Genomic DNA, 16482 nt, shown 5'->3' with positions numbered 1-16482 from the left:
GTATTCATTAGATATAAACCACCTGGAGAAAAGGAAACCAGTCCTGCTTTTTAATAATTTTATTTTTTTCTAATTTTGTGTTACTTTAATTTCCCATAGCACCTTGGCAATGTTGAAAACAAAAATACAAATACAAGGTTGTACTCATTTTAACATAATATGCATAAGCATATGTCACATCATTTTGGGGGGGTAGGGGGACAGTTTTGACAACAGGAACAAACCTAAGCAATGGACAAAAGAGAAGCCAGATATCTAGTTCTGACTCCCAACTTCGAACATTTAAGAGATGCCACTCAAGGGACACCTGAATCGGGAAAAAAAAGGAGAATCAATGTTGATGTGGATTGCCTCTTTAGATATACTAATCAATGTTTTCTGCTGCAAAACTGAAAATAAAACCATTTCATTTTATACACAGCCTGTTGACATCTGACTTGTACTTTTGGGAACAATTTACTCAACGATTCTCAGCTCTTAAAAATAAAATTTAAATTATTTAATACTAAGATGAATTTTGAAAAAGAATTACTCTCAACTTGGAAACAAATTCTATTTTAACTTCTTAAAATGTCCTCATTCAATTAATGAAAACTGAAATGTCTATTTATCTTCTTGAAATCTCAGACTAGCTAAAGTAACATACACCAAAAAGCACAAAGTTAAATTAACGGCCACCAAATTTTAAGGAAGTATAAAAAACTAGAAAAAAAATCCCATATATTGTAGTTAAGAATTTATAAAATCCTAAAAGGAATATACTGTCCTCATTTGCATTGTGTCTTTTTAAAAAACAAAACGGGTACTTTAAAAACACCATTAATATACATGGCCAACATAAATAACAGAGACTTAACCCCAGTGCTGTTCAACTGTGTCAGAGTAAAACCAATAGACATTCAAGCCAAAAGACTAAATATTAAGGTTGTAACTAATAAAACTATAGGTGTTCAATAGCTTTTAAATACTACTTTCTGCTTCAGATGCTAATACTCCATCATTAAGCCTCCTGCAAAGCCAATCTGGTTATTTAAAAAGAAAAAGGAATGTGAAATAATATTCAAGTTACCTTAATTTTAGGAACCAAAAATAAATTAAAAATCTGCATGTCATTTGATCACATGCAAACTGAGCCCCTAAGATGACAACAATAAACTCATATCACTGGAAGATCTTATCTTCTTCCAAAATCCAGTTGAAAAAAATTTAGATGTGTCATTCCCTTGAATGCCAGTGTCTATATTGCAAAAATGAAATTATTCAGATTAGAGACAGGCTTAGATATCATGAAAACCTTAATTATCAGGCTAGAAAATGGAGACAGGTTTTGCCATATCTCTATGTACCTTCTCAAGGTGGTGAATTTGTGACTCTTATCATTTGTATCTACTTTTACCCTTCAGCAACCCAGGGAAGTGTTAAGTCAAAAAGATGAAGAGAAAAACCTGACATTTAAATTCCTCCTTCTAAAGAACCAAATAAATAGTTGAACTACAACAAACGCCCAACTCTCAAGAGTTACAGAGTAATGCAGGACAAAAAAAAACCTATCAATCTGTTTCACACAACTCATAGGCATCATTTAGATAGAAACCTTAAATCTGATGTAATAAAATAAATGCTAAATACATATTGTGAATATATATTACACATACACACACACCAATTTATTCTTCCCTATACATCCCATCAAAATGGGAACTATTAGCTGTAACGAGGCAAATTAAATTAAAAACACTATATTTAGTAAGAAATTTTAAAATGGTCATGTCTTTAAACTTCTACTTTCAACAACACATTCTGGGGAAAAGCAAGAACATCCTTGCTTTCTTCAAAAAGAATTCTCTTCTTGTGTATCAATTAGAACATTTAGTTTTTATAAGTTGAGTGGACTAACAGTAAGTCACGCACGGATACAAGTAATATAGGCCTACTTCTGTGATACATTGTTAAAAAAAGTACTGTTTCATTTTAGTGCAATAATTAAGTTTATAATCCTTACCAAGTGATTTTGATAAAATGTTTATTCTCTTAAATCCAATGCATTCACAGAGTGTTAACACTTTAAATGTTTATCATTTCCACCAACTGCAGCATTATCTAAGTAAACCAAAATAAGCACTTTTTATCATAGATGTAGTCAGTGATTATTAATACTTTTTTTTAAAGGACCTAAACTTCCCCCAAATTTCAGCACAGGTAGTTTTATTGTATGTTTCATTTAGTAGATGATTTTTAAAAATAGTGTGTAGAAATGAATAATTTCAAACTGCTTAAGTATATATCATGTTATCAATCCACCAAATCAAAAGCAATTGCCAAGCTGAATAAGTTACAAAGAAATAATTCTGGCTTGTACAGAAATGTGCAGTGTTTTCAAAGCTCTGAACAGTTACCTACTAATACAAATCTCCAAAGCTTAACTTAGAGTTGGAAGATAAGTTTCACAGTAAGGTAAATTTTAACCTCCATTTACATTCATTTTAATATATTACTAAGATGTTTACTCTATGTCACAATGGTGCTTTCCAGTGTTCACAATTTACAGTTTCAATTTGTACATATGTAATTCACTAACATAAGGGACAGTTATTATTGTCACAAACTATCCCTAAAAAGAAAACAAAACCCTACCTTACATAGAACTCTGAAAATGGTATGACTTAAAACATTAATGCAACATGGTTCTTAATTTTTAAGCCATTTTCTAAACACCAGCATGTAAACTTGCCTATTTAACATGAACTACAACTTTATTCACTGAGAAATGATGTATTAATTTTAACTATCTTTCTAATCTTAACAAAAATTTCATGACTTGCTGGTTCGGCTTCTGTGAATTCCAAACTGTATTTTTCTTTTTTTGAGAAATGGAAATAAGGAAGGTGATAAATACATTGTAAACAGAAAAAAGTTGTCCCCAATTAAGCCTTTAAAAAAAATTCTTTTTACTTCTATACTATTTAACACTTTAAGAGTCAGTTACAATCTTTCATCTTTAACACTAACACAAATAAATTACTGTCAGGTCAGTCTGACCTACCATTCTGGGATCAAGAGTTCTAAATACAGGAACAGAAGAGTAAAATACTTTAATGTTCAAGTCAGAAATTTAGAACAATTTATATGATTTGACCAGACTGATCAAGGCAGTTAGAAACATACAATTCTGTAGGTGGTTGGTTATTTTGCTTTTGGGGGTGGGTAGTCAAAGAATAGAGAGAGGGTACAAATGAAGTAACAACAACAAAAAAAACCCTATTTCCTATTTTAGGGGGGTGGAAATCACAGGACAGCTTAAATCTCCGAGCTCCATTTGACCTACCCACTCAGATCTAACACAGATTTTCAATTTTTTAAAAAACTTCCATTTTTTTCTTGAGTATCAAAGTGATTCGTAGTCACATCTCCAAGTACGATTAGAGTTTAACAGCTTGTTGAATGAAATATTAGTAAGGTCAAAGACAGACTAAATTTCAAACTGGAAAAAAAAAAAAAACAACTACTCAAGTATTACATTCAGTTTTTAAATCATTTACTAACGTGACAACAGATTTGGCTTCAATCACCCTTGCACACACACACGCCACAACAGGCACCCCAGCCACTGATCTGTTTTGCGACACAAGGCCATATAGGCAGAGATGGCATCTCCAAGCCAAACTTTAAATAGATTAAAAAAAGTAATTTCTAATTTTACAGAAATGCTTCTTCAAAAAATATTTTCTCTCACTCCCTCATATCCTATACTGAAGGATGTGTAATATGTTTTTTTCCCCAAGCTAAATCTGAACCCTCAAAATTGATTCCAGGCAGAAGATCTCTGCAAATTAAAATCAAAAACAAAAATAGAAAAATTATATTTTTATATATGTATACATATATATATATATATTTATACTGATTGGAATCCTCCAGCATCTTAAAATCACTTTAGAGATGAATTTTGGGATTCTACTGCTCACAACTCCAAAATCCACAATGATTCATGGATGTACTTTCTCTTGTTTCCTTCCTGCCACCCCTTCCCCTCCAAAACAGTTCAATATAGCCATGGCTCAAGTTTAATGGGAAGAGAGAGAAGTTTTTGAATAGTTTTTTTTTTTGTTTTTTGTTTTTTTTTTTACTTTGGTGATCTGGGTGGCACGTATTGCTCTTTGCCATTACGTCGAGTCACTCCCTGAGGTACAGCCCTATGGCCAAACTGGCGTCTCTGTTCCCTGATTTTTCCAGCTGCTCCCCTGGGAATGGCATTGCCTCGGAAGCCAGAGTAATCCTTACTAGCTCTTGCTTCTGACTTCTCATGTGTTTTCTCAAAGGACTTCTCAGGAGCTCCATTCTCTTCATTTTTGGTAGGAGACACTACATTGGAGCGAAGTTCTCGAAGTGGCTGCACAACTGGAGATGGCTCTTTAGGGGGCTTCTGGCACACTTCAGCATAACTGAGCTTGCGGGGTTCCTTTGAAGTAAAGATAAGAAACAAAAACAATTTGCAGTGCATGTTCTCTAAATAATAAAGTACAAAAAGAACAGCAGTAACCACAAGAAAATCAGTAAGATGTCTTCTAGGAAAAGACAACAGGCACTCTCATACACATTGCTATTAAAGTGTACTGGTACTATCTTTTAAAAGACATTGTTGAATATAATAAAAAGCCTTAGCAATTTTATGTATGGTACAATAATTTCACTTGAGATATTTTTCTGAAGGATGTACAAGTCAGCATTGTTTATAGTGATGCAAAAAACTGGAAACTGAGATACTTAGCAAGGAAGGACAGATTAAATTAATAATGGTACATCCGTATGATGAAATAAAATGGTTCCATTCTCTCTTCTCTGGCTCCAAAGAACCCTGAGAGAGATACCACAAGAATGTCAGCAGAGCAGTTAGAAACCAATAATATATTAATAGAAGACTAACTAGAAATCTTAACTACCGAAAAGGAGGACAATAGGGCTAAAGCAAGTAAAAAGTCTTTAGCACTGGTCCTAGCGTATAGTAGATATTTCATAACTGATAGCTGCTATCCTATTATTATTACTAATAATATTATTAAATGACAAGATAAAACATTCTTAACTTAGAAAAAAGAGCTGTACCAAAAATGCTATATATCACCAAATGAAAGAACTACAGGTAAATTTTGTATTTCTTTTTCCTGCTTTTCAGTATTTCCCTAATTATAAAAATGATTCTGGAAATTGAATAAAAATGGCAGGGGTCCCTCATGGTTCTCATAGATTTGTTAAACACTATACAAAAATAATTTCAAGAGGCTCAAGGCCTCTTTAGCCTAGTCCAAAAAAGATACGTTCATCATAACCTGGGTAAGAAGGCAGCTTCACTTAACCATAATGTGATCGGAAATGAAGCAATCAAAAGAAACAAAATAAATGGTAACTCCTTCATTCTCAACAGGGCTAAAATCTCCCATTTCTTTACAGTGACTCTAAACTCCTTAAGATTTATTTTGATGCAGGCAGCCAGGCCCAATTTGGGCTATTTCCAAATTATTCTGCTCCAGCGAAGAGTTATGTGAAAATAAAATTTCTCATTATTTAACCTATTGTTTTTTTCCTCACATAAACTAAATTCATCAAGTTACCTGCAGGGCCACAGCTACAGCTACATTTATGTTATTATTACATGGTAAAGCAGTATTTGTTCTTGATGGCTTTGCAGTACTTGGGGAAGAAACTGGTATAGTTGTCTGGTTGGGAACATCCTTCTGAACAGTGGAATCCTCTATTAGATCCTTTTCCTGCTGAGTTGTGCTAAGGAAAAAAGAGCTTGACATTAGGCTTAGTATGTAGCACACAGAAACAGCTGAGCAAATGATCAGAAGAAAAAGTAACCGTAATGCAAAAGATCTACACTGAAACGTGTACCTTAATACAGAAAGCTCAGCTGTACATGGAGGATTGGTAGTCATGCTGAGTTGCTGGGCAGAGGTGCAGTCTGTCTGTTCATCCTCTGCAGGCACTGGGCAACTAACTCTCAACTCTTCATTATCCTTAAAGTGAAAACATATTTCAAAATTGCACTTATACAGACACTTCTCCAAAGAAGATATACAAATGGCCACTAAGCAAATACATGAAAAGAAGCGCCACACAATTAGCTATTAGGAAAATGCAAATTAAAACCATAACGAGAAATCACTTTATACTCACTAGGATAGGTATTGTAAGTAAGACAGACTAACAAACGCCAGCGATGACATGGAGACATTAGAATTCTCATACACTGAGGGTAACAATGTAAAATGGTGCAGCCTACTTTGTAAAACAGTCCGGCAGCTCCTCAAAAAGTTAAATATGGTTATTATATTTCCCAGAAATTCCACTCTGTTATAAGCCCAAGAGAAAACATGTCTACACAAAAACTCATACAACAAATGTTCTTAGGAGCATTATTCATAATAGTCAAAAAGCAGAAACAAGCTAAATATTCATCAAATGGTAAATGGATAAACAAAATGTGGTATATCCATCTGATGGAATATTACCACACAATGAAGGGAATGAAGCACTGATACAACAGTGGATGACCCTTGAAGACATTATGCTAAGTGAAATAAGCCAGTCACAGAAAGACTAATACTGTACGATTCCACTTATACGAGGTACCTAGAGTAGTCAAAGTCATAGAGACAAAGCAGAATGATGGTTGCCAAGGGCTGAGGGAAGGGGAGAACGTGAGTCGCTATTTAATGGGTAAAGCATTTTAGTTTTACAAAATAAAAAGAGTTCTGGAGATTGATTGTACAACAATGTGAATGTACTTAACACTACTGAAATGCACAAACTTTAACATGGTTAAGATAATAAATTTCATGTTATATGTATTTTATCACAATTAAAAAAAGAAAAACAAGGAAGATCCCTAGAAATTGAAATCAACTGATGAAATAAAAATTTCAATAGGCTTAAAAAGTAACATTCAGGAAAACGTAAGAGAAAACATAGGCAAGTACAAAGATAAAAATTAGAAAAGCCAAACAAGAAAATCAGAGGTTCACATACAAGGTCCAACATCACATTAAATGTTCATCCCGTAATTGTAGGTTGGAATTACAGTAAGTATACTTTATTATTATTTTTTTTAAATGTGTGTGTATCATACATACATCACCAAATCTGAGAAGCCATCAATTGCATTTATTTATTTATTTTAATTTAATTTTTTTCGGGGGGGGGGACCTAGGTTTATTTATCTCTAAAAAAAATTTTTTTTCAACGGAGGCTCTGGGGATTGAACCCAGGACCTTGTGCATGCTAAGCGTGCACTCTACCACTGAGCTATACCCTCTCCCTGCTAAGAAGCCATCAATTATAAAACACACCATTATTTTATATACTACTAAGAGAAAAGAAAATATTGCTACTAAAACTACAATAGCTTTTAATTGTAAGGCAGCTGGATTTTCAAAGGTGGAAAACATGTGAAAAAAAAAAGTCTACGTCAGAATTGGTAAAATAACTACAAAATTGCCTACTTTAAACAATGGAAGACAGTAACAATACACTGAAAATTCTGAGGGAAAATGTCTTCTAATAAGAGATTTCTATAGAGATAAGCTACTGATTAAGGGCGAGAAAACAAAAATTATTTTCAGAATGCAGACGTCAAGAAATTTATACTAAAAACCTCTTATTCCAGGAGCTTGGGAAGATGTGACCCACTATTATATGGGAAAGTAAAACAAGAGTAAGAAAAAGAAGGGATCCACCAAAGGAGAGTAAAGAAAATTTCCAGGATGATGGTGAAGTCCCAGAAACACAGCTGAGCAGCAGGCCACTAAAAGTGTAAGAAAGGAGACATAGTATACTGTGAGGCTCAGTTATGAAAAAAGATGCAATATTGTGATGTGGCTTACAAATGATGGCATGCCCTTTTTACTTTCTTAGTGATACTAAAATAATGGGGCATCTTATAATTGATGGCATCATAGATATGATAAAATACAATATACCGGATGAGAAAAGTATATTAGTTTAAGAGAGCTGAATCCTTAGCTTCTAGAATGGAAAACTAATAGACAAAGTCTAAAACTGAATAGTCAAGAAGCAGCAGTAAAAACAGGTTAATTAGAAATACAGACATAAATGTTGGGAGAAAAAGCTAGAGTTGAAAGTGGTTGAAGGGGACTACAATTTTTCATTATAAGCCTAGGTATACTATGTACATGTACTATTAAAATAAAAATTAAATTAAATTAGAAAAAAGGTAGGAAATGAAAAAAATTGTGGGGTATGAAGATTTAGCATATAAAGAGGTATATACTCAAAATTACTGTAGGATAATTTTGGGTATCTCAACCTTTTTGACATCAACTCTCCATTTGTTCAAAAGACTGAGTTTACCAAAGCAGCTTAGAATTCATTTACATCATAGGTTAACTATATGCACTTAAGTGTTAACTATATGCACTTAAGTGGAAATGATACTTTCCATTCAGCTTATATTAATTAGTTCTGCCAAGCTAGGCTGAATGATACGAAGACATGCAAAAGTGAAGAAACACTTTATTGACCTTGTGTAGCTTTAACACAAGTCTTTGTATAATATTCAAAGTATGTTGAAAACCCCATGAATAAAAACTATGATAGAAATAAGCATTGAGTGTAAATAAAATTTTAAATAATAACCCTGAAAACAGAGGCCCGTAAGGTAAAAGACTGGATGCTTCAATGTTTACCTTTTCTTTGTAGACACCTTTAACAACGTCAGACATCCTACTCTCCAAAACAAGTTCACCTGGCGTTCTTGATGAACTTCCAGGTAAAGGAGGAAAATTTGAGGCTAATAAGTCAAACTTTGGTGCTGGAGTCTTTGCTTCAGTTGCTGAAGGATGGGGTCTCTAAAAGACACAAATCATAAGACAGGTCACATGTCTATCTCATTCTCTAATCCTGTACCACAGAAGCTGAAAGCAGTAAAAAAACAACAACAAAATTCCACCCTAATGAACAGAACCATCCCCTATAAATCTTGGCTTCTCATCTCAGTTGAGCTAGCTTTCATTACTGTTTATCAATCCTACTTACCTTTAGTCAGCTTCCTCTCCCATTTCTTTTGAAAACTTGGCCACACTCCTTAATCAATCCCCACTATTCTCTACTTTCTAAATTTGCTATACTCTCTTCCATAACAAAAATAAAAAAGGAACACCCTACCCCACCTAAATTTGCCATCATCTTTTTTTCCTTCTATGTAGTCTCATGAGAAAACTACCCTTACTTGAAAATCTCCTCCTCCACCTATCACTCTCTATATCCTCTGACAAGCCTCTCATTTATTTTATCTTCTTTACTTCCTCCCCTCTATACTCATCATACCACTAAAATTGCTTTGACAAGTCACCAATGCCTTCCAGAATGCAAAAACTGACATATTTCCATCCGCCCTCCCCGACCTCGCTTTAGCATTTGGCATGGTAAACATTCTTTCCTGTGGGAGCTCATTCCTTCCTGAGCTTCTGATACCTCTTTCTCTTCATTCTCAGATCTGACAAGCTTGTGCCCTTCTCTCTTTGCCCACTCTTTTGCTGGTTTTTGGTTTCTGTATGATTACTATTCTTCTCGCTTTCCATACTTTTCCTGTGTGGTATCCATTATTCACGGCTTCTACTACTACTTATATGCAAGCAACCCTTAAAATAATCTTTTTCACTTTTTGGTTACTTTTTGGCTGTATAACTCTGAAGATTTACCAAAAATCACTGAGTTGTGCACTTTCAATTATTTTCAGACCATATGTTTGAAACCCAGATATCCATTTATCTATCAGCCTTCTCCACTCAGGTTTCACTTGGATACTTCAACCAACATAATGAATAATCTCATTTTTCAGCCCAAAGCTACTATGTTCCTTAAGATTCCATTCTTGGTCTTTTTTAAAATCACTCACTCTAAAGAGAGTACCCTGATTGATCTCATTTACTCTTATAACGTTAATTACTATGTGTAAGCTTACAAATCCTAAGTTTTATCTCTAGCAAAGATCTCCCTCCTACACAAGGGCACCTCCACTCTGCCCTTCCTACTAGAAAACACACCTGTTTTCTTTTTCTTCACCCTAATCTTCAGTCCTCAGTTCAGATATTTTCAACATATTAAACAGATCTCAAACCAGCTGTGCCTCTCCTCAACTGTTCAGGGCCGCTTGAGGATTCACAAGGACTGCTACAATGGTATCCTTAAAAAGTTACTGCCTAAAGTCTCAAGGCTGCCCACAGTATAGAAAGCAATAAATGAAAAAAACAACACTGTTCTGAAAGGTTCACAGCTTGCCCTAAGGACTGTTTTTTCTGTTATAATGCAGCATGTTTTCTTTGAAAATTCCTATCTTTTCACTGCTTAAACATGTGACATCTATATACCTATACGTATATTATATGTACACTATATAGTATACTACACATATATGGATACAATTCATTACTTACACATGTAAAGTAATAAGCATTGTATTTCACATTTATGATATAAATGTAAATTCCAGGTACGGTTTTCTTGAGACCTCCATGTCTTCCTACACTATTTTTATTCCTTAACTCCTTTTCCCACAGTTAAGAGATGGCAAACATTCACCATGAACAAACCACAAAAAATAAAATGTGAATAATTTGAAGCTAGTTAAGCTAGGATTCAAATAGGAACATGCCTAGAACTATAAAAAAGGTTTTAAAAAATCTATGTAAGTGGTTTTATAAGACTGGTGAAAATAAGAATCAGCATTAGGTAGAAAACTGCTCCCAAATAACAATCAATAAACAGCATAACATTTTCTAACATCATCCAACAGAGCTCTAAAAGTGAAGTATATACCCTATCAGACTGGCAAAAATTCATATACTCTGTAAGACTATGGACAAACTGTTAAGAGTAAAAATGAGCACAACCCCTACTGAAAGCTATTAGGCAGCAACTTAACTGAATTGGGACTCAGAAACCCCACCTCTAGCGAATCGATTCTCCTTCAGATACTATTGCACACATAGGGAATGGTAACTGAATGAGGATATCACTGCAGTTTGTAACAGCACTATTTGTAAGATTAAAAAATTGAAACTACTTAAATGTCCATTAATAAAGCAGTAGTTAAAATTTTCATAAAATATTTTCATAAACCATGTAAATAGATTAGGCATTCAAGTAATTAATTTTTTTTCAATTGAGCAACCCAGGTCAAATCTCTCTAACTATATGTGTGCATTATGGGTGAAGCGTAGTGGTGATCGGTGGATATTTCAGGGTCAAGCACAGGGTCTATTTATCTTTGTTGAATATTATAATCAATAAAACAAAAACCCGCAAAGGAAAGACAGACCAGAAGTCAAGGCCATAGGAAATCACAAAAGAAAAAAAAAAAAAAAAAAAAAGAACAGATGTAATTCAAAATTAAAAAAAAATACTTACTGGAATCCTGTCATCTTCCCGTCGTCTTCGTCCTCTGAAAAGCGTTCTCCTTTTAACAATGACAAGGAGGGGTGGGGGAGGGGAGGTGGGGGAAGGGACAACTCATAAGTTTCTTCCAATGTATACATTCTATCAAAGAAGTATCTAAACCCTCTAAATCTCCTTTATTATTAAAAGATCAATATATATTCTTCTGAAGGGATCCTAAGCTAATCTACCAAACACTTCACCTTACCACTAAATAAGCTGGGCCCATTTTTATTAGTAGTGCTCCCTTCATATCAGAAGCCTATTAGGGTTCAGTTTTTTTGTTTTCTTCAGGCAGGGGAGGCAATCTAAACTCCATTTCCACAGTTTAGATATTGCCAGAAATTAAAACTATGATGTAGGTGGGATCTTATGTTCCTAAGCAAATCTTTCCTTAGTGCACTGTAAAGAACTTCAGAATAACTTTTATAATTCTCTGACTCAAGGCTATATTCTATATGGGCACTCTAAATTTCTTAATAATTATGAAAAACTATTAGCCAATATTATGTGAACAAAATATTTATTTAGCATAACTACATACTAGTAACGAAATTAAAACGAAAAAAAGTCACTAGATTATGGTCTTCTAATATTCACATTATGATCAAAGAATTTTCATACACCTTATTTCCATATTTATTATCGTATTTCCTTACCTGCCCCTACCATAATCCCCATTCTGTTCCATCTGCAAAGTGGGAGTCTCTTTTGGAAGGTAGCTTTGCTCCTGATGCCCTGTTACTGTAGGGTTATGTCGTTCAGTTGGAAAGTTCCTTGAACCAGATCTGTTCAGTGGTCCATCCCCCAATGACACAGAGCCCTCTGTTGAGTGTTCCGAACCACTTGATGATCTAAAATGAGGCTTCACACTATAAGAAATATAAGATTACATATATGAAAGGATAAATTAAAACAGCCAGAAAAATCTTTCCTCTTCATGGTAGAAACTCTTAATAGGCCAAGTTAAAAAATTGCCTTCTGCTGTATTCTCATTTCCTGTACACTGGGTTAGACACAGAAATGTCATGTTCTAAAAATTTAAAACTTTTAATGTCCCAGATGTATTATTTTTAAAAGGCAAAGAATTTTTACACTAAAAAAAGGCTGTTTGGAGGGATTTGGGAAAGATCTAAAGTTCTTGAAGATAAAGCTACTTCTATGTCAGGATATTCAGGATATAACTAGGATTTTACCTAATTTTTTTAACATGAGCTGTAGTTTTGACACATCTAAATCACCCAGGCTGGAAGTTTATCGAATCTGTCAAGCATTCTCAATGGAGCAACATTATGCCAAAAGGGAGTAAGAACTGGTTCTTTGGGGTGGGGGGGTGAATTAAAAAATCTTTACCTTACTCATTTCATATAGGAAGTACATACATTACATAAATAGATAGACAATAATCTCTAGTATTAAATTTTCATGGGTGGAATAGGGGAAAAAACTGCACAAAGGCTCTTTAGGGGAATGACGAAAATGAGAGTAAGAAATGGTGGAATACATTAAAATTTCAGCTTCTTACTAGGCATCCCTCACCAAACGAAATTAGTTATTCAAAGATCCAACAAAGATGTGGGACAAAAACAACTAGGAAAATATAATGCAACTAGTAAACTGGAATGACTTCATGAATTAAGGTATGGAATCTGGTAAAAAGAAAAAAATTATTTCTAACAAAAGTTGCTTTTATCCTGGATGATGCATTGTAAGAACCCAACTCTAACAATCTGTAAGCAGATGAGGCTAGGGTAGATAAACGAGAGAGGATGCAATTTAACCAACAGTTTAATCTAACGTAAATGCAAGCATCACAAGATCTTGGCTCTACAATAGCTTTAAAAAGGAAGTATTAGATTTATATTTAGCCCCTCGCTTGCAGTTTTAGTCCATCTTCACAGTTACGAATTTATAATATTAACAACATTTTGTCAATTCCTGATTCTTTAAAAAGGGATGTAAAACCTCATAACAATTATGAACAGAACAATTAAACATTCATTAAAGTAGCATCTCCAGCTATCCTACTTACTCTTCAGAGAATATAACAAATTAGGTTACTACCATTAAAACTTAAAGATAAAAATCAGGCTATAAAGTTGGGCTAAGTTTCATATGTGATACTTTTCCAGATAATTACTTATATGTTAGAAAACAGATTTTTAACAGCAATGAATATTACAGTATGTCAACTTACACAAAGTGATTTTCAAAATATTTATATTATCCACTAGAACTGAAAATGATTTCATGAGGTAGATATGCTGTTTACATATCTCTTCAGAACTATCACTCACTGGAACTGTCTCATTGCATCTCAATACACCTAATGGACAAATTATTAGGTTTTAAACAGCCCTCAGATCTCATAATCTTATCCTTCAACGAGAGGGACTTACAATCTCAGTCCAGGCAAAAGAAAAAAGAATGATAGAAGAATTAAGTGATAAAGACAGAAAGGAAGAAGTAAAGTGACAGATAAAATTTAAGAAAGGTAGACAATTGCCCAGACTTCTGAAAGTTAGTCCTATTCTCTCTAAGTAGGTCTACTGATCATCACTGGGTTGCTGGGAAAAAATTGTACATGAATGGTTTTGAATAATAAGCAAAATTATACTAAACCTGTCCTGTATCTTCAAAACCAAAGGTACATCTACTTATAAGCAAGGATGACCCGACTGAAATTCTTGGATTTCTTATTGTAATTTCACCCGTCTCATCAAAAAACCACAGCAGACAAAACTATAAATGACAATAAAGGAACACCGTAAACCCATTTAATGTATTTTTAAGTCAAGCATCTGTAAACACCAATACTTCTTGTTATTATTAAAAATTGCTTTTAGTGTATCTTATAACAAAGATATCTAATTCACCCCTTCAAAGAAATACGAAATCAGTAGACATATTTTTACAAAGCTACAGTTTCTAATCATGTGGTCTCCTTGCCAAAAAGACATCAACTGAGAAAATTCTCATTCTGGCAAGAGAAAAATCACTGAAAAGAAATAATTTAAAAGAACTGAAACAAACAAAACAAACCACCAAGGAGGCTCACAAAATATGCAAAGAAATAATATGAAACTATTAAATAAATCTAAACCACTCACTATATAAGCCCTTTTAAAAATTTGGTTACTCTTACTCTGTCAAAAGCCATATTACATATCAAATTATTGAGATTAACAGTTGACATTTATATAAAGAATAATACTTAGAAGACATATCTTTTATATGACAGCAAAATTTCCAAGGTTCTCAATAATTTATTTAGAACAGTATTTCAAGCGTAGGGCTTTGGAATCAAACTGCATGGGCTGAAATCTTGGCTCTGCAAGCTAGCAGTTACATGCTTGTAGACATGATATTTAATCTTTTATGTCTCAACTTCTTTAAATAGACATAATAACTATCTTTTTTACAGGGTTATGGATACTACCTGTGATTAAAAGCCTTAAAAACAGAGCTTTAGAAATTAAGTGCTCAATAAATGCTGGTTGTTTTCTCTTGTACACTATAGTTCATTTCAAGTCAATTCTTAAAAAATCCTAAATAACTCATATTCTCAGCATTTATTACTCAAATCAGTTAACATTTTTATCCTCCCCCCAAAAAACCCCCACAAAAACCAAAATGCATTCTCCAAAATGTTATCTATTGAATACATTAAACGGCACTTAGACACCAGATTTTACGTTGTTACCATATTTTTAAGTTCTCTGTATTATTTAAAAAAAATATACTGTATACAATTTCAGTCCCAAGTCCTTTTTATATCCATTATCAACTCTGAGGTAAAAGTGTGTTTAATGCCAGATTAAACTGTTCACACAGTTTTTTTGGGGAAAAAAACGTTTGTACTAGGCCTGCAAATGAACATTGCTATTAACACAATAACTCTTTAAGAACTATTGGGAATCGTTTACAATAATTTCCAGCTATCATTTTTATCTTACCGATTTTTTTGGAATGGTCGACTCATATTCACAGCAGCAGCAGCAGCAGCAGCAGCAGCAGCATTTGTTTTATAAGATCCTGGTGAATTAAAGCCATTCACAAAACTACCATTGGGAAAGGGAGCCTAAAAGAAAATTTTAATGTTTAAAAATGATTCATGGTGAAGACAAAATCTGGTGTGAAGGTTGTAAGAAACTTCTGATGAACTGACCTAGCATCAATTTCTTTTATAAACCAAAAACAATTTTAAACATTTGTAATACTTACTCCAAGTTATCACTTGATTTACAGAACAAGAAACCACTGGTTCATTACTTAATAAAGAATATTTCTCTCTGAAAAAGTCTCACAAAACTAAAAGCATTTAAAATTATTCAGGGTTCATCCAGTCTCTTAATTTACCCAGCAACAGCTGAAGAATAAAAGTGATAGGAACCAACAGCTCAACTCTTAGTCATATTCATGATTTGATATGGGGGATTAGATACCCTTACCACTATTTAAAAGCCAGAAAGTAACCAATATCAACACAAAACAAAACATGAACTCTAACTCTAGCTGATTTCTTCGAATTTCAGCTTCAATGGAAAAAAATGAATTATTCTATAAGGATCTCACTTACCAGTGGTGTTTCAAAGTAAGGTGCAGGACTTGGAGACCATGACTGAGGCACAATACTATAGACAGAGTACTGCTGATGAGGATTATATACAGGCTGCATGAAGACTGGTGAGGCATACTGTGCCTGAGTTTGAATGGGCTGACTATACATACTAGAATCCATTAATCGATAACCATTCTTAGCAAAAAATGTATTGATGGCTTTTATCCTTGCCTAGAAGCAAGAAGAACATACTGTAATCACAAAGGATTAAGTGTAATTTTCAGAAATATATTTAATTTAATTTTTAACATATTTTACATGACATTATTTCTGTCTACTGTAGATTTAGTAGAGCAAAAGTAAACGACAGCTATAATTTTAAAAACTTTTACATGGCAAATACAATTAATACAATAAACAAGGTAAAACTATAAGTCAAAATATTAAAATTAACTATAACTTATCAC

General features: G+C 33.6%; 1 protein-coding gene across 5 annotated transcripts in view; it reads right to left on the bottom strand.

Moving 5' to 3' along the window:
- Positions 1–4095: 4095 nt before the first annotated feature.
- The window catches only part of LARP4 (La ribonucleoprotein 4), a 57525-nt gene continuing 45138 nt past the window's right edge, over positions 4096–16482 (bottom strand). For 4 of the 5 annotated variants that reach the window (XM_031462587.2, XM_031462590.2, XM_031462588.2 and 1 more), the window contains 8 exons: positions 16034–16246; positions 15411–15535; positions 12114–12326; positions 11428–11476; positions 8706–8867; positions 5893–6017; positions 5610–5778; positions 4096–4459 (listed from right to left, as the gene is read on the bottom strand). In XM_031462587.2, coding sequence (XP_031318447.2) covers positions 4124–4459; positions 5610–5778; positions 5893–6017; positions 8706–8867; positions 11428–11476; positions 12114–12326; positions 15411–15535; positions 16034–16246 — 1392 coding nt within the window. In that variant the 3' untranslated portion in view covers positions 4096–4123. The remainder of the gene's footprint in view (positions 4460–5609; positions 5779–5892; positions 6018–8705; positions 8868–11427; positions 11477–12113; positions 12327–15410; positions 15536–16033; positions 16247–16482) is intronic. The other variant, XM_031462589.2, reaches the window with a different exon arrangement.

This window comes from Camelus dromedarius, chromosome 11 (assembly GCF_036321535.1).
Source record: "Camelus dromedarius isolate mCamDro1 chromosome 11, mCamDro1.pat, whole genome shotgun sequence".
NCBI lineage: Eukaryota > Metazoa > Chordata > Mammalia > Artiodactyla > Camelidae > Camelus > Camelus dromedarius.
This window is presented reverse-complemented; position numbering and strand designations above follow the sequence as displayed.